A 19,509-nucleotide genomic window follows, 5' to 3' on the forward strand; every position below is an offset into this window, starting at 1 on the left:
ATGTAGAGCGTGAGAATATCCAGCGTCAGTTACCGGACCAAAGATCCGTTAGGATCCAGGAAGCGCCTCCAGTGACTCAGTGCTGCAATGTAAACATTACAGTTTCTCTGGAACTGCAATGTTTAACAATGCAGCACTAAATGCCATAGGGAAACTGTACCCAGACCACGTCAATGAGCTAAAGTAGTCTGGGTGCCCTTTAACCCTAAAGATGCAATTGCATCTTGCTGCATTTGGTTCTGATTTTAGTTCAAATCAGGGGTTTGTGACTCTTCCGAATCCTATACTATAGGGTTCAGATGCAAAAGCCTGATTTTAATTCGGATACCAAATTCTGACCGTATTTGGCTTTAAAATATATCAATTTTTTTATTGCTGAAGGAATTCAGCTCTTTCAGGGAAAGAGCAGTAGGAGATGTGCAAGCTACCTTTCCACTTTTTTAACCTCATCTTCCTTTTCTCAAACATCTAATATAGCATTGATACCGGAGAAACTGACGGAAGCAAAGCACAGAGAGATGGACACAGGTTTCTTCAGGAAGGAAGAGATTCTTTATTGGATCACCGATCGGGACTCAGAGGGACTAACGTCACCAAAATACAGCAAGTTCTGAGCCCCGGACAATAGTGCAGGCTCCTTATATAGGCACATAACTCCTCCCATATTAAGCTCCACCCGCACATTCTCTTGACCAATCAATACAAATAAGAATTAACTTCCTGCTTGACCGCATGGCCTGTCCAGCACAATGGAGGAGGGGAATACTACATCCTGTATTCTTGCACATGCTCCGTACACTACTGATCGTATCTTGCCTCGTGCAACCAACTGATCGATACGTCAGCATATGCACGTACACATGCCACGTGGTAATCTCGGCCTACTAAATTTATTTTTACCGAGATTCCACCACAGCATGGCGAAGCATTATCCTGACTGAGAGGGAGAGAGGGGTCTTTTTATAATGGGAGCATTTAGCGACTGACTTTTGGTATTGGCTACCAGCAAGTCCCTGCCGCTACTTGTGAAATTGGCAGATGTTAAATTGCCATTACTCACTGAAAGTAGCGATATGTACTTTAGCAAGTAGCAGCTGGCTGGTAAAAAAAATAGCAAAAATAATAGAGCTACACCTGCTTTACTCCTGCTTAGGGCAGGTGTAGGAGGTATACCCTATTTCCACACGTAAGTTGCTTCCAGGGTTATTCACCAATGTGAGAATTCAAAGTGAATTTCGAATGTAAGGCACAAGTAGCTGAACTGGCTATTTTTACTTTAAATTTGAAATTCACTTTAAATTCTCACTTTTGTGAATAGCCCAGTTAGTCTATCTAAAATTTAATTTTCCTTCACTATTTCTATGTTTCTCTAATCTTTCAACTAACTTTTTAATTGTTCAGAGATTTTTCTATGCCAGCATAACTGATTAGAAATGGACATTAGTAATTGATAACAGGTAGATTATCATTAACTTTTACCGTTTAACACCAGTCTAAATATCTCCCACTCATCCATCACATACCCTGCTCCATAATTCTACACTAGTTCCTTAGTTTTGTAAAAAATCATATTGCTACCAAAATATTTTTTTTTCTTGTCTGCAGCCACCTACAACAGGACAGAGAACAGTGAGATAATTTTTTTTCCAACCCACTCCCCCGTCCCCCCCCAAAAAACAGGGAAAACTCCTTATTTTATAAAACAATCATTTTTATCACAATAACTATTTTCAGATGTATTTAAAAAAAAAAAATAATAATAATATTTTTTCCAGGTTAATAATCCTGCCTTTGGAAAGACTGCAGCCCTCAGTATTAAATGGTATACATTCACTTTTACATTGTCCTGTTAAAAAAATAGAAAAAAATTCTACAATGTGTACAGTTCTTAGAACTACTGTCTCAAATGACCACAACAAAGATGGCTGACATCGACTTCGCCAAGTAACTTAGAATCGAAAGGAAATGACGTGTAGCGTGCTTTGTACTTCCGGGTCAGGGGTTGTCCATGTGGAGTGAGTGCGAAGCAAGGCATTGCTGTGAGATCTGCAGATCTGGGCGAACTTTCAAACCAGTCTATCACATCACAAGGTAAATCAGACAAAATATATCGAGCTATCCAAGTATAATTTTATCAAGCAATAAATAAATAATATTAATAGTAACATTCCCCACGGTATGCAGGCAGTCACTGTGATCATGCTAGTTACTGTAGCACATCTTGGAGTAAGGCACGTGTTAAAGAATCAGTGCAAGTTTTTATTTTCTTATCTCTCCACACGTCCTATTAAAGGGTTAGTCTAGGTATATTTTGAGGATATTTTTTGTATTATATGAAAGATCAAATAAAAAAATATTGCAAAAAAAATAAAATAAAGTAAATTAAAGTTTCTCACCTGTTGAAGTAACCAGTGTATCTCGCTGTTTAGGAGGTATAGCTCATTTTGTTTTATTTCTGGTGGCTGGTGCTATCCTGTTAATGTCAGCTGGTGCTCTGAGCTAATGCATGATGTACAAATCGTTACTGATATTGCTATAGTGTCCCCTAGCAAACATGTCCAAAAGTGGTATTTTGCTGTGGTGACCAGAATTTATGCCATTTGGACCCAGGAGTCACAAAAAAAACCCCATCAGAAATGCTTGGTTTGCAAACATAAATGCTAAATCACTTATCCTTTGTTACAAATAGAATGTGCAAATACAGTGTGTGTTTTTTTATATCCTTCTATGAGTTTTACACAAGGAACACTGGGGTTATCTCTTTAAGGTTATCTGTGTTGATGGTTAAAATGACACTGTAGGCACCAAAACCACTATAGCTTAATGTAGTGGTTCTGGGACAGAGATTACACAGCTGGGCCTGCAGGGACAAACAGTGACTTTTCTGAGAAAACGCCGTGTTTACATTGCTGCCTAACTCTACCTACTCTGACAGCCACTAGAGGGACTTTTCTTGATTTGGTCCTGCAAAGATTGTAGAACTGACATTCAACGTTTCCATGTCACAAGGACAGCCCATTCTGCATTATTAAACCAACCTGGCCAATGAGCATCTCCTCATAGAATCAATGCATTTCTATGAGGAAAATGAAGTATCTTCATGCAGTACTGCAGCACTGCCCCTGGAAGCACCTCTAGTAACCATCTGAGGAGTGGCCACTGGAGGTGTCTCTAGGCTGCAATGTAAACACCTTTTCTCTCTTTTTCTCTGAAAAGACAGTGTTTACTGCAAAAAGTTAGCAAGACTGACTATACTTACCAGAACAAATACAATAAGCTGCAGTTGTTCTCACTCCAACACTCCAAGCACCATAACCACTATGTCCCGAGTAAGATGTCAAGCTGTTTTAGACTGGTTTGCCAATGTACCTGGTCATGCCCATACCACATCTGGTATCTTCCTGCCGGAGAAGCCAGATGTCTCTGTAGAGTACAGGACAGTAGTTGCAGAACGTCAGTTGATGATAACTTTCTCTCTTTTTTTTTTTTTATGAAAATATATTTAGATACTTGTATTGTTGTTCTCATCATAGAAAAGTCAACGGCCTGCAGAGATGACTTCTTTAGCTCACCAGCTTAAGCGCCTTGCACTCCCTCAGAATGATTCCAGTCTGTTCAGTCGGAAAGTGGTTGCCTCCCTTCTCTATGATGCCGCAGAAGCTGCAAACATTGACCGAGAAACATTCTACGCATTAGGTAAGCATTCTATTTATTTCTTGGTGTGGAGTAGAAAATTCACACTAAACATTACCACAGCTTTGCAGTATGACAATGTTTGAGGTGCACAGAGTACCCTGCACCTACTATCAACTCTTACAATGGCTTATATATTCCAGCCCCATAGAGCTAGGAATCAGCCAGCCAGAATTCTATCATGTTGTCTACCACTTTCAATGTCGTCTATGTTGTAACTGCAGCTCACCAGCTTATTGGGCAGTTCTATTAGCTTATCTAGATTAGTGGAGATGCTGAGGGGGTTGAATAAGATCAGATCTCCTAGATCAGAATGAAAAATGTTTTGGGGGGAGCCTCTTCCTGGTGACAATGGGGTCTGCCTGGAGTTGCAGTCACCTGATGTAAGTTGTTCAGGATCTCAGCAAGTAAGAATATTTATTTATTGCATTCTTTTTAAGTACCCTGTTTATTTCCTTTTAACTGATAGAAGACTTTAAATGTAGTTTAGAAGATGAAGCTATCCTGTGATCTTAATAAATCATGCTATTTTTCAAAGAAATTCATGTCATTACCCTGAAACAAGTTTCTTCTCTGGGGAAAACTTAAAGGACCACTATAGTGCCAGGAAAAGATACTCGTTTTCCTGGCTCTATAGGGTCCTTGGGTCCCCCTCCCGCAGGGCTCTAGGGTGAGGAAGGGGTTAAACTCCTACCTTTTTCCAGCGCCGGGCTCCATCGGCGCTGGGGAATCTCCTCCTTCTTCTGTCGTCATTGGCTGAATGGGCATGCACGGTAAGAGCCGCGCACGCATTCAGTCAGTCTCATAGGAAAGCATTTTCAATGCTTTCCTATGGATGCTGGCGTCTTCTCACTGTGAAAATCACAGTGAGAAGCGCGGAATCGCCTCTAGCGGCTGTCAATGAGACAGCCACTAGAGGCTGGATTAACCGACATGTAAATATAGCAGTTTCTCTGAAACTGCTATGTTTACAGCAAGCAGGGTTAATCCTAGATGGACCTGGCACCCAGACCACTTCCTTAAGCTTCCTTAAGCTGAAGTGGTCTGCGTGCCTATAGTGGTCCTTTAAACTGCCACGCTAAGATTACTTGTTTTCACTTGAAATCTTTAAGCATGACAGTTACTTATAATAATAGCAATGCAGCTCTCTATCCCTGTTTCAATACACTTTTTTAAATATACCACTGCAACAATCTCCAAAAATCTCTGTATAGATACACAACACTGTTTGCGTGATGTCACAGGGGAATGTTATGCACCCACAGTACTAGTCCCAAATAACTTGTATGGGCTTATAGCATACCTATCATAGTATATATTTGTTAGCAGAAAAGTTTCATTTGTGTGTTTTCATGAACTTACTCCAAGCCAAATGACCAACTGGTGATCAAATGTTGCTTGGAGTCTTCATGTGCAGGGTTTCAGTGTGACACTGTGCACATACAGGTGTAGCTAATGTTTTCGGAGCTGTTAAGTCAACCCCCAACCGCATAATTAGGTAGCCTGGAACACGTGTTCTGGGCTGGCTAATGTAAATTCTGTGCATATTCATTGGCTGAGAGCACACACCTGATGCTCCCAGCCAAACAATCAGCAGCTGGATTGACATTTGGCTTCTACACCTCTGTAGAAGTTGAATGTTGTTAACACTGCTTTAGAGGTTACCGACTGTCCAGCTGGACCCATATAAGAGGCAAACCATTGCACCAAGGTACTCCTAGCATTATAATCACTACTCTTCTCAGAGTAACACTTTAATGGCTTGTGACTACTAAGCTACATGTAGATAAATAGTATGATGTTTGAGACAAGGCTAATATAGAAATTTAATGTAAAGATCAGGATTCATTTAGAAGACTTGGTACTACAGATTTGTAACAAAGAATAGATTCAGAGGTGGGTATCTGCTTGTGTTTTATTCAATGTTAATGATCAAACTGTGTAATCAATGGAATGGCTATTAAAAATGGTTTTGTCTTCTTTCACTATAGGATGCACAGGCCTTGAAGAGCTCATAGGCATCGACTCTTCTTTTGAACCCTTCGAACACACTTTGTTCAGCCACACTTCGAAAAGCTTGGAGCGCAGTGTCCAGACAAAGGCAGTGAACGAACAGCTGGATGAAAGCATTGCCACTTTCCTCATACACTTGTCCCCATACTTCATGCTCAAACCAGCCCAGAAATGTCTGGAGTGGTTAATCCACAGGTATAAAAAACGCAGATTAAATGGACAGGGATAAGCCTATCCAAACCGAGTGGAAAGTCAGGAAATGAACCTGGAATAAAGTGGAAAAAGCTATTTCCCTCACTCACATGAATCTCGATTGGTATAAAAAGCCCCCATAAAAGCAAGAGATATATATACTAAAACACAAGGATACTAGATCCTAAATGTACCAGGGAATATGGTCTTGGAGTGTTGCTTTATTCAGTAGTAGATGCCTGCTTTTGTGTGCTGACATTTTTTGTTCTTTTTTCAGATTTCACATCCATCTTTACAATCAAGATAGTCTAATTGGGTGTGTTTTACCATATCACGAGACAAGAGTGTTTGTTCGAGTCATTCAGCTGCTGAACATTTCAGATCCAACTCACAAATGGCATTGGCTACATCCAATCCAGGTATTTCTGACAATGGGAACTATTAATGTTTTAGTATCCAAGTTGAAAACCATACCTGCAGATTTTACTGTTGATCTTTATGTTTTTTTTTATGGTTGTTCACTTGTATGAAAATAATGTAATGGTTAGTTTAGTTTATTGAAGTAAAAAAAAACAATTAACTGTATTGTGATTCATGGCAGAACTTTCTGCTGTTGAGAAATTGTACAGGTACCACGTCAACATCCTGGCTCCTGGATGTGGGTTAAAAATTGAATGTGAGGGCGGTGTTACTCCCGATCATCAAATGGTAATCTACTCATTGGCCCTCAATATATTGACTTGGTGCTAACTCCATATAGTGCGAGGGACCCTATTAACAATAAGGTAGTACTAGTGCTCACTGGCTTCCCCATCCCTTGCCAGTGTGTGATGATTGAAGTGTTAATGAAAGAATGGGTGAATAGTGCAGATTTCTCCTTCCATATAGTATAATAATTACATTACTTCCTTTCCCCGGTGTAGTTTGAAATAATACCGACCTCCCAATTCTGTGATTCACCATCAGATAGTCAATCCAAGTAGAATTTCAAAGAAACAATAGCAACCGGTGTGTTACTTAAAAAAAAAATATGTATTAAGCCCTAATCTTCTAATGGAAATTACATTGGACATACAGTGAAAAGCTCCCTCCCGCAGGACAGATCTTGGTAATCTACACGTTCCTCTTTTACGACGCTTTAACAAGCTCAACACATTTATCAATCTATGTCCAGTGTAGATTCCATTAAAAGATTATTGCTTTTTTTTTTTTTTTTTTGAAGGAACAAGCAGTGAACAGAATCTTTGTGCTCACCGCTTGCTATTGTTTTTTTTTTTTTTTTTATTGTTTTTTTTTTGAAGTGTTAATTCAGTGTAACAGGGTATTGCTGACCCGCTATAGGCAAGAGGGAAACAGATACACCCTCATGTGCGGTGATTTGTGATATTCATACACCCTACCTTAGCTGTTTACTCCTAGTGTATGTGCCACCTTGATTTGCGTGTCAGAGGGGTTCTGATCACTACTAACACTAGCAGATCTCAATTACTCGCTACCCACTGGTGGCCCTGGCTTGTTTTGGATATTGTAGTGGCCGTCGGCTAGAATGGCCAGATTCCATTTGTTGGCACAGTGTTGAGAAGCTAAGTGCCTTATATAAATGATTTTATTAGCATTTGTTTCATATATTTATTGACAGTGGTCTGCTGTAAGTTAGGTTTCATGCAATCATTTTCAAGGGTAGATGACCTATTTGTTTAAGTTCAGATATGATAGCCAACATCAAGACAAAGAAATGCAATTTGGAAGAAAGGAAACTGTTTCTGTTTTCATGCTATTTAACATCCTGTCTTCCATATTGCTTTAAGTATGTGCTCCCTGACATTTATTGTTAATCTTTTAAACAGACTCCAGGTGTCCCCCTTGCCAGAAGCACTCTGATCACACATTGTCACAAGGACATGGGCTTTCTGGAATACATTTGCAAACTGGTGACCAAATCTATAAAGGTTAGTATAAATCTTGATGGCAATCTTACAGGTGGCCTCCTTATCCTGCAGAAGGAGCATACCTGATTAGGACAATGCTAAAAATGAATAATTTAGAAACATTTAAGGACTGGATCTATCCCTCACTTTACTGGGAATTAACTGACACATTAATAATTGTGGATCAATATAGCAGATTTGGAAAATTTCTCTTATTTTAATCTTAAATTTGCAATTACCAACAGTTCCTGTTGTAGTGAATAAGTGAATTTAGTCCTTTCTCTAGTCTCATTATTGCTCTGCTGTTGTCAGTGACAGTGATATATTTGCTAAAATATATGAAATATTTACAAGTGTATGATGTTAACAGATTGCTAGATTGGTTTTCTAAAATAATCTATTGTGATGGCAAACCATATAGGGTTGTTCACTAAAGTGTGAATTCAAAGAGAATTTCAAATGTAAGGTCAAAATAGCCAAAAGGGAAAATTTCTCTAAATTAGCTATGCTTTCTGTTCTGCTACTCTGCCTTAAAGGACCACTGAAGTCCCCTAGCCCACTTCATCTCATTGATGTGGTCTGGGTGCAGTGATCCTGTCAGTTTAACACTGTAGAATCCGTAGTGTTTTATTTCAGTGTTAAATACCCCTATAGTAGCCTATAGGGGTCTTCCTGACTGCCAATGAAGGTGCCTCCTTTCCCAGAACCGAGAGAAACATGGTCTTGAAATCATCACCTATCATCCTAAAATAATGATTATTTCTTGAATTCTCAGTTTAGTAAGTATCTCTGATAGTGATATTACTGCAAAGATGTTTAAATTGGATTGTTTATTGATTTTATTCAGTGTTAAAGGGAAAGTCCAAGTATCATATTGCATATGGTTGGCATTCAATACCTTCTGCATGGACACCTCAACATACAATGTGCCACCAAAAGCTGGAACTTGTCAGCCTTTGTTAATATACTATTTTCGTACTTCAGATCTGGTGTAGCAAAATTGTTGGATGCCATCTGGGTTGTAGCGGTCAATAAAATAGTTTTAATGATAACTGTCTGTACAAGGTTATATCCATTTCATTAATGGTTTTTTCTCTCTTTTTTTTTTTAATAGGCATTTACTGACGATTCAGGGAAGTCTGGAAAATTGAGAGTGTTGTTGTCTTTCTATGTATCCACGATCGTGGCTGCTTTGGATGCAGCAGAAAAGGTTTCTGACTCTCTGGTTGCAAAACTAATTCCATATGTGCAAAAGGTAACTATTAGTAATAGACCGCACTGTCCGAGTTTTCATATCATGTAAAATCCAATATTGGTATTTCAATACAACAAGCAAAGTAATAGTTTTGGTATACAATCATAACAACCTGTACTCATTGCATATGTTGAGTTCTCTGTCTACACTCTTTCACTACAGCGTCAGTAATTTTTCTAATTTTGGTGCAGCAATATGTCCACCAACCCACTGTCTGGGGTGGAAGTCCTAAGTAACTTGTACATAGTTTTTCGCAGCTAGGAGTTACTTTATTTTAGGAAAGCATACATGAAACCACTCACCAAGCTAACAGATGCCTTTGATTGAAAGAAACTGCTTGAGACGCACAAACTTTTTTCTTATTTTTTTGGCTGAACTCAAGGCTTCACAAACAATGAGAAGACAGTAAAACTGAACTCTGCTTTTGATTGGTGTATCACTGAATGATGGTTCCTAAACACACACTCTCTGCTGCTTGGGCTAATGCTTTAACACTAACTAGACCAGCGATAGGTTCCAGGGGCAGGCTGAGAATGTTCAATAAGTTTTCTCAACCTGTTAATGTGGAGTTAAACACCTTCTAAGCGGTTTCTGCAGGGATGAGCCAGAGCCATGGGCAACCCGTAACCCTCATTCATTGACAAGCTGTTTAAGAGTGAAGATAAAGTGGTTAAGGTGCCCAGTATCCCTTTAAAAGGGAGTCATTTTGAGCTGTCCTTTTAATGATTTGCTAAGTGATACTTCCAATACAGGAAATCGAGAAGCATGGTTTATTTTTTTTCTTTTAAATCTGTACTAGGCTTATGCAATGACAGTTCAGAATACAGAATCATTTCTGAGATGATTATTGAACTTAGATATTCTTACCAAATCCCTCTGCAGTCTCACCCTGTCATGCAGAGTCTGTGAGTACTGTTGTCCCACATTGTTGCATCTAAACTCAATAGGGTCCGGGCAGTACTGTGTTCGACCGTCATTGCATTGAACTTTTACCTCAGCATCATTTTTACGTTTTGCTCTTCAGATAAACAATTGATGGGTTTGATGGTTTTTAATTTAACAAAGTAGACACTCTAGAATTGAACACATCTGCAGCAGAGCAGTCTTGTTCCAGTTTCAAGTGTTATTTCTCCTTCATTTTAAAGGGTCTGAAGTCTTCTCTGCTTGCTTACAAAGCTGCCACTTACATGATAATCTGCCAATTGTCATTGAAAACCATGATGGCTCCGGAACTGGTCAAAGCTCTAGCATCACAAATTAGCCGAAGCCTCGTAAAAACTTCTTTCATGATCCGTGAAGGCCTAGGCTGTCTGATTATCCTGTTGCAAAACCAAGAATCCAGGGACCTTGGGAAAAAGTGAGTATTTAAGTATTTGGACAAGGTGCATGTTTTGTTAATTTTTTTTAAAAGTAAATGTAATAGTTTATGACATTAAGTCATATGGCATTTTACTTCTGGGTATTATTCATCTATTTACACGCACATAAAAAACTGTTTGTTTTTCATGCTAGGTATGTATGTTTGTGGTTCTTGTTGATCAGTATTCTGCAATATGTCAGCTTTCACTAGACTGATTGGTAGCCAAGTGCAGATTTTACACTCCGCATGTTTAAGTCTTATTATTTGAGCTGTATTTTTTTTTTACATTTATTTATTGTGTTGTGTGTTTTTTTTGTGTGCGTGACCTGGTTTTGGAAAGCTGTCCATTATATTAGAGGCTCATGCATCATCTTGCTTAACCATTACATGTTGCCTATAAAGAAACCTGTATCATCAATGAACCTCAAGCCATCCATATAACAAAACTATACAGTCCACAATAATTTATAGATATATTATTCCGGTACACAGCAGACACATTGTGCAGCACACACCTCAGACTATAGAAAAATCATGCACACCATTCACTGTATTAGTGCTGAGAGGAAGAGTGGGCAGATGAGAATGGAGAGGTAGAAAAGAAAAGGTGGGGTTTAAATTAACCCCTTAAGGACCAAACTTCTGGAATAAAAGGGAATCATGACATGTCACACATGTCATGTGTCCTTAAGGGGTTAAAGTGATTTGAAAACAAAGTGTCATAATTTAGGCTAAAATAGCTGACCTGGAAAGATTCGCCACCATAGCTAATTTAGCCTAACTTTTATGACATTGGTGATTTAGTGCTTTAAATGCCGGGTTGGTGACTAGCCTCCAGTTTCCATGCTGTTGGCAGGGTATGTTCAGTCTCTGAGTTTTGCCTTGTTTAGCTACCCTACAGCCTTGTTGCTTCAGCACAAGTCAGAACATGGCACTGAGTTTACAGATTCCTCTGGGGAGGATTAGGATGCTAAAGATGGAGTACAGAGCACAAAGAAGCAATGTTTTGTTCAGTACTGCTGCTCCTTCCTTCCTGCCTTTGTATCCGGGATGCAGTATGGTCTTTTGCTCAAGGAGCGTTCCACCAGGTTACTGCATTGCCAATGTTCAGATGGATAATCTAGCTTTGGGGTAAAAATATGCCTTGGGGAGACTCATTTTGGTTAGTTACAGTGTATTGCATCTGTAAGGCATTTCTAAATTCCATAGATGGGAAAAAAATATTTTCACTGTTCTGATTAATGTAAATGTGTCTTGTTTCTGTAGACCATTTAGAATGCTTTGCAAAGCCCCCGACCTAGTCCCTGTCCTGAAGGGGATTGCAGACTCGTATGATACCACTCCTCTGTTGGAATACCTCCTACCAAACTTAGTACGTGGGCTAATCCCTTCTTCTACAGGTATGTAAGACTCTTTTATGGCTTTCTGTACTTTTGATTACAAACTGAGATGAATAATGGTTGTTTAAAATATTAATTTAAGAAAAATTACATTTATTATATCTTCCTATGGAGCTGATAACTACCCTATTGATCTTTTGTTTGTGTGTGTATGTATAAGTATACATTTTAATTTTTTTTAAATATATCTGATTTTAGCATCTGTAGAGGAAAGCTCAGCAGAGCCCAGTTTTGACGTTTGTAAAGAAAATCTGGAAGCAATTCTCCATGGCATACCTCTTGAGAAGGATTTAGATAAGCTGTTAGCCCGGTAAGACATTTTCTGCAGGTCTGCATACTCCTTTTTTTTTTTTTTTTGTCTTTGAAAGAAAAAAACCCACAGCAATTAGTACAACCATTATATATGTGGATTAGCTTTGTTATTATCGATTTATTTATCCATGTCCATATTCCGTATGGTTCCAAAACATTGTTAGGTAAATCCCTTGTTACCTTGAAAGACCTGTTCATTTTTTTCCCCAAGGAGGGCGGCAGGTAAGTAAAACTCTATTTTATATTTGGTAACACGTTACAGAGTGAATATTCTTCATATACGTTCAGTAACTGCTTGTGTACCAGGGGCCTGGACAGTGCATTGCTTTGTGTGACTGATGTATTGTCCAATGTCAGGATTGAATAAGCAGTCTCCACGTATTAGTGTTACTTATTGGACGTGTGGTGTCCTGAAATTTCAGCTATGTGGCCAACATGTCAAAAAGGATTCATGTGCTTAAAACAAATGGCTCTTTAAAGGACCACTATAGTGCCAGGAAAACAAACTTTTCCTGGCAATATGTAGTGCTTAGGTCCCCCCAACCTCATGGCCCCCCTCGAGCTGGGCTGAAGGTGTTATAACCCTGTCAGCCACGTACTTTTCACCAGCGCCGGGCTCCCTGGGGAACTCTCCACCCCCTGCCGACGTCAGATCTGAATTCGCGGCAAGACTTGCACGCACATTCAAACCGCCCATAGGAAAGCATTACTCAATGCTTTCCTATGGACATCCAGCGTCTTCTCACTGTGTTTTTCACAGTGGGAAGCGGCCTCTAGTGACGGTCAGTGAGACAGCCATTAGAGGCTGGATTAACCCTAGTGTAAATATAGCAGTTTTTCTGAAAACTGCTGTGTTTTCAGCTGCAGGGTTAACACTAGAGGAACCTGGCACCCAGACCACTTCATTGAGCTGAAATGGTCTGGGTGCCTATAGTGGTCCTTTAAAGAATCCCTTTTCTAAAGTGGCAGATTCGTTTTTATAGAGCGTTATTTATTTATTATTGCCATTTATATAGCACCAACAGATTCCGTAGCGCTTTACAATATTATGAGAGGGGGATTTAACTATAAATAGGACAGTTACAAATAAACTTACAGGAACAATAGGTTGAAGAGGACCCTGCTCAAACGAGCTTACATTCTATAGGCAGGTTATGGCAGCATTGAAAAAAGTGAAGCAGTCCATTTGAATATTTCATTGGATTCAAGAGTCTTTTTTATTTTCTTAATTTTTTTTATTTTTTAATGGAATCTAAACTATGATGTCTGCAATTTTAATTTTTTTTTTTTTTTTTAGCACCCTCCTTGATGAATTTCTCTCCTACGGAGAGATGCATCTGTCAGAATCAGACAAAATTTCATCGTTGGGCCAGAGTCTCCTGCCCCTCATCAGACTCTTGGAAAACAAGTAAGTCAATTGGATTTTTTTTAATTTTTATTATTTTTTATCAAAATGTGTGTTTTGTTTTTATTTGATTATTAAATACGTTTTAACCTCCTTCTCTGTAGTAGCTTTCTATCCTTCTTGAGAGGAACAAAGTTGTGCTATGTTATTTCGGAGTAGGATTAAATTACACATTTTAAAGGACCACTCTAGGCACCCAGACCACTTCAGCTTAATGAAGTGGTCTGGGTGCCAGGTCCAGCTAGGGTTAACTAATTGTTTTATAAACATAGCAGTTTCAGAGAAACTGCTATGTTTATCAATTAGTTAAGCCTTCCCCCTAATTCTCTAGTGGCTGTCTCACTGACAGCCGCTAGAGGCGCTTGCGTTATTCTCACTGTGAAAATCACAGTGAGAGCACGCAAGCGTCCATAGGAAAGCATTATGAATGCTTTCCTATGTGACCGGCTGAATGCGCGCGTAGCTCTTGCCGCGCGTGCGCATTCAGCCGACGGGGAGGAACGGAGGCGGAGAGGAGGAGGAGAGCTCCCCGCCCAGCGCTGGAAAAAGGTAAGTTTTTACCCCTTTCCCCTTTCCAGAGCCGGGCGGGAGTGGGTCCCTGAGGGTGGGGGCACCCTCAGGGCACTCTAGTGCCAGGAAAACGAGTATGCTTTCCTGGCACTAGAGTGGTCCTTTAAATAATGTTCATTAATGAACAAATGACGAAGAACAACTAGCTTTTAGGATTGCATAGACTTTTTTCAGACAATGCCACCACTATTTTTTTTTGAATTTGACAATTTTTATTTTTACAGTATAAAGTAAGCAGGGGTGGGATACAGAAGGGAAGAGGGGGGGGGGGGGGGTCAGTAATTTGCATAAGGTAATCAGTGGGGTACATGAATTACTTTGGTTTGGAGTCGGCATAATATATGCCTGGTTTCACAGATAGCATGGTGCATAATATATCGTATCGTCTAGTAACCATAACTCGGATTACACATTGTCACAAGGCAAAATCGTGGGGAATTGGGTACAGAAAGGAAGGGATTAGTACAGAGATCAGTATGAGATGGGTAATGTGAAGCAACGTTAAGCATCAATATCTGTTTTCAGGGATTCAACATGCCACATATTTTACTGGGCAGGTGAAGCAGTACACTTCGAGACATATAAGGACACATAAAAACGTATAAGAATCGTGGTAGGGCTCGGTATCTTGGGCCCTGGGAGGGGTGCTGTTGGGTGCTTCCCTACAGGTGGAGTAGTTGGTGGGCGTAGTGCTATGAAGAGAGGCGGGAGGTAGGCCTGTTTTCATCAGGCGGGTATGGTAGGTAGAGTCGAGGGTAACATGTAGGCTTGGGTGTCTCAGCGAATTTGCGCCTGAGGGTCCTCCGTGAGTGCGTTATGTAGGCATACTATTATGGCAGTATGGGGTGCCTACTTTTGAGGGGATGTTCGGGCAGTGCCAGTTTGGCTGGCTGACTGGTTTGGTGCGGGCCTTGGTTTGTTAATGTCCCATTGATTCCATGCTTCAACCCAGTAGGGTCTACCCCGTTGCGTTTTTCTCGCCAGAAGTTCGTATGTTTTGGTATATTCAATTGCTGTTATGCATTGTTGGAGTGTGGGGGGGGGGGGGGGGCAGTTTGTTTCCATCGCCTGCTGATGGTAGCAAGGGCTGCTATGACAATGTGATATAGTAAGTATCGTATGTGCATGTGTGGTGCCTGTGGAAGTAGTAGGAGCAGGAGTGTTTCTGGCGTGCTTGGTAGGCGTACTCCTGTACATTGAGTTATTAGTGTTAGTGTTTGGGTCCAGAAGTGTTGGAGGGATGGGCAATTCCACCAGATGTGGATCATAGTCCCTTTATTCGTTGTGCATCTCCAGCAGGTATCTGTCGTGCCTGGAACACTGTGTTTTAGCCTTGTGGGTACTAGGTACCATCTGTACAATATTTTGCGAGACCGTTCCATATGAGTAGTAGAAAGGGTCATACGTTTGTTGGCGCGGTAGATGGTTTGCCAATGTTCTGTGGTAAGTTTACGACCTATGTCCTGTTCCCATGCCTTTACGAAGGAGGGTGGTTTGATCAACATGCGTGTGTGATCTGAGGCATATATTATGGAGATAAGCTTCGTTGCAGGTTTCAGTCTCATGCATATATTGAGAATCGTCGTCCAGTATGCGTTTATTGGGTGCGACGATGTAGGTGTTGGTTGGGCAAGTATCCATGATCTTAGTTGTCTATAGGGAAAAGTTGCTGTGCCCGATAGTAGGAATTCAGTTTGGAGGTCTGGTAGTGGTTTAAGTTTGTTATCTCGCATGATTTGGGAGAGGGTGTATATGCCATGTCTTTTCCAAAGGGAGTGATTGAAGTCTGGTATAAGTACTTGGAAGGCATCCAATGGTAGTGCTGGATTGAGTGTTGTAATTGGTCCCATTTTATTCCTGTGTGCGTCCCAAACTGAGAGGGTCAGTGCGGTCGTGGGCAGGAGTTCAGAGGGCTTTGGCCTGTGTGATTTCGGTAGCCATGCTAGGGTCGTGAGGGACAGCCCTTGGGCGTGGTTCTTTTCTGTTTCAGCCCACTGGGTTAGTTCCTGTCGGTGGGAGATTGTCACTAAGGGGGCTATGAGTGCAGCCCTGTAGTATCCTATGACGTCGGGGAGGCCCATGCCACCATGGAGTGGTGGCCTGTATAGCGTCGCTTTGGCCACTCTTGGTTTTTTGTAGTCCCAGATGTAGTCATTCAGAGACTTTTGTAGGTCTGCTAGGTAGGCTTTCGGTAGTTGGATTGGCAGAGTTCGGAATAGGTATTGGATCTTCGGCATGATTACCATCTTCACCGATGCTATGCGGCCTGTCCAGCCACCACTATTTTTAATAAACTCTTTATTTTACTAGCTGTATACATGTTCCTCTGTTTTCTGCATATACGGTAATCATTCCAGGAACGTGCTAGGCACCATAACCACCAGGCACAAAGTTTTAGGACATTGACACTTTTAACATAAAATCCTATTTAATAGAACTGAAATTGATTCTCTTGTTGCTTGTGGATTTAGAGTTTAGAAATTTCAGCTAAAGGTTGATATCCCAATACTGGGGTAATAACATAATCGGGGTGATGGTAAATAAAATAAATAATTGGAGTAAATCGTAAACACTTTTTTTTTTTTTTAAGTTTGACATATATTTTTTGTAATTCTTTATTTTGTAGTGCAGAGAAATACACATTTTTGTCATGCCCCAACAGCCAATGACAGTAGATTCGCAATACATAGTTTACATGTAGTAGGGCAGTGAGAAAGACATGCACAATTTTTAAATAGGTGTAATAACATGCTTAAAGACTTGCTTGTACATTTAGTGTGCTTATAGGCATTATAGCGACTTTTTAGCAGGGGTATGCAAGATACAAGATAAACTTTGCGTAAACTGTGACATGAGCTGCTCTGTTCTATATGTTAACCAGCTGGTGCTATTAATGCCAGGTGATAAGCAAGTGTGTTTTGTAATAAAGGTCATGCTAATTTATGGTAGTCAAACACTAGTAGTTACAACTTGTTTCAACTTTTAGTTAGCTTATAAGATATATGTGTGTGTTAGCAGAGGATGTGTGTGTGGTAAACACTTTTTTATGAAAATATGTAACGGCACGGTTTTGTCACTTATAAATCTTCTATTTATTTTATTTAGGTGGCTTTTATTTATTGCATGACATATTTTTCCCCTTCATTGTTTACGTTTGTAGGTATCCTGATTCTCTCGATTCTGTGTTGGCGAACCGACTGAAAGATGTTGCTGAGCAGGAGATGCAAGATGTATTTCACCAATTCATTTCACTGTCCACCAGTGGTGGTAAATATGAGGTACGATGCCCTCTTAGCACAAGGTATGCTATGTGTGTTATGACAGTGCAGTTATTCCGAGCTATTGTTGATATTTGTCTTGTGATGTAGAATTGTTATGCTAAAATGTTACAGAAGTATACCATGTCATAGAACGTTCTCTGTGTCCGTCTGTGGGCATTTATCTCTAAATGTAATTATCTAATTTGTTCTCCATTCCAGTTACTGGCTGACTCTGACACATCTCTCCTGCTAAGCTTGAACCATCCACAGTCTGGTGTGAGGCAGTTGGCTCTTCAACACTTGAAAGAAATCATTGCAACATCTAAGGTAAGAGCCTTGTGCAAGGTTAGCCAAACAGTAAATTGGCCCAGTAACTCCATGGTTTGCGGCTCACTTCTAATGGTGCTGTCTACTTTTCTAACGACAAACCACTACTCACAAAATTACCTGTCACTACTGTTAGTGAGTCGTAGCTGTTTACTCACCGCAAAAGTTCACCCATTGCGACAGGCGGTTACTGGCTGCCGCTAATTACAGCCAGTCACTGGGTAGCGGATTGCAGCTCCTATTATTCTCTATTGTCGCCTCTAACTGCTAACTAGCAGCTGTTTTTCAATGCTCTCACTGCTGCCACTGACTTTCAAAACGTGGCACCTGCTTTTTACCTTGTGCAAAGAAGTTAATAGCTACGTCCTTCGTCCGATACATCCCACAGGAAAAATACATGGTAGATATAAGGCATTACATGTAAATGCCGAAGCACAAAATCAAGACTTTCTAAATTATATATTAAACTGCAATAAAGTAAAAAAAAAAAAGTCAGACATTTATAAAACAATAAAATTGTTTATATAAGTGAAATGCATGGGTCATTTAAATGAACAATTCATATGGGAGAAATGAAGGTCAGAGGTTACATAGATATATATCTGGTTTAGTACAGTATCACACTAACATTGCATACCCTGTTGCTATTTCTTACTAAGCCCAATCACTGGTCAAGTATGCACGAGCGAGAGGGCCCTGTAGGGTACTCATAGCCTCTAGTTTCCCTTTAAATTTATATTTCATTGCTTCCCTGTGGCTCAAGCAGCAAGAGTACTTGGAAAGATTGTTCTCTTTAAAATGTAGAATTACGGTTTAACACAGAATTAAATGGTAAATCCCCTCTAAAGAATGCCCCCAAAATGTTAAGAGCTTGGGAAATGCTGTTTAATTTGAATGTATGATTACATTGAATTAACTAAAATACTGTTACACAAATACACAAATTTTCCTCTTGTTTTTCACGCAGGCAGGGTTTGATGAGTCCTTTATACAGGAAGCCATTATTGCTCGACTTATGGATGAAAACATTGAAGTTGTCATGTCTGCCTTGGATGCCTTCAAGGTAAGTCGTAGCACACACAAGTTTTTTTTTTTTTTTTTAAGACAAGCAGTGCAATGAAATGGATATAAATAATGGTGCCAAGAAACCAAAATGAGGGTGCACAATGTGAGGGTTAAATAGGTGACCTGATCAGTAAAAACAATGGAAGAGTAAATAAACACCATTTTAAGGCAATTTAAAAAAAAGTGATCTGGACCTACTTAAAGGTACACTATTATAGAAGGGAAATGTGTTCAGACACCCTCTTTAAGATGTATTTACCCTTGAAAAATCATGTTTCTACCATATAAGCGGTTAGATTGGCTGCTGTTGTCCTACTTTTATGGCAACTTTTTAAATCTGTCAAAGGGTTACTTCAGGCACTCTGATCATTTGAATTATTTGAAGTGGTCATTTTGTCCGGAGTCTGTGTGCGCAGCTTTTTATTTTGAAATGCTGCAGATATAACCCCTCTGTTGCCATGAGGTGTAACTCCATCTCTGGCAGCATCATTGGGGTGGCTAATGTCAATTCTGTGCATTTTTAAATTTGAAAGAATCTAATTTCTTGGCTGAGAGCGTTCAGCTAATGGTCTCAGCTAATGAATGGGTGTCAGGATTGGCATCAGGCTTCTACAGAAGCTGAATGTCTTAAGTCCTCCTTCGGCAGGGCCAGATAAGAGTGCCATCATGACCCTTTAATGTTTGAGACGTGTCATGTGATTAGATGAACATGTCCACACTGTAAAATGA

At 40.0% G+C, this 19,509-nt stretch overlaps 1 protein-coding gene across 1 annotated transcript in view; it reads left to right on the forward strand.

The window, feature by feature from the left end:
- The first annotated feature begins 2,001 nt into the window (after positions 1–2,001).
- HEATR1 (HEAT repeat containing 1) overlaps positions 2,002–19,509 on the forward strand; it is a 48,455-nt gene continuing 30,947 nt past the window's right edge. The window contains exons 1-13 of the mRNA XM_063443648.1: positions 2,002–2,091; positions 3,534–3,696; positions 5,685–5,901; positions 6,176–6,317; positions 7,746–7,847; positions 8,941–9,081; positions 10,227–10,438; positions 11,708–11,841; positions 12,040–12,151; positions 13,451–13,561; positions 17,289–17,406; positions 17,608–17,715; positions 18,683–18,778. Of these exons, the coding sequence (XP_063299718.1) occupies positions 3,555–3,696; positions 5,685–5,901; positions 6,176–6,317; positions 7,746–7,847; positions 8,941–9,081; positions 10,227–10,438; positions 11,708–11,841; positions 12,040–12,151; positions 13,451–13,561; positions 17,289–17,406; positions 17,608–17,715; positions 18,683–18,778 (1,635 nt within the window). The 5' untranslated portion in view covers positions 2,002–2,091; positions 3,534–3,554. The remainder of the gene's footprint in view (positions 2,092–3,533; positions 3,697–5,684; positions 5,902–6,175; positions 6,318–7,745; positions 7,848–8,940; positions 9,082–10,226; positions 10,439–11,707; positions 11,842–12,039; positions 12,152–13,450; positions 13,562–17,288; positions 17,407–17,607; positions 17,716–18,682; positions 18,779–19,509) is intronic.

The sequence above is a fragment of the Pelobates fuscus genome, chromosome 2 (assembly GCF_036172605.1).
Source record: "Pelobates fuscus isolate aPelFus1 chromosome 2, aPelFus1.pri, whole genome shotgun sequence".
Classification (NCBI taxonomy): domain Eukaryota; kingdom Metazoa; phylum Chordata; class Amphibia; order Anura; family Pelobatidae; genus Pelobates; species Pelobates fuscus.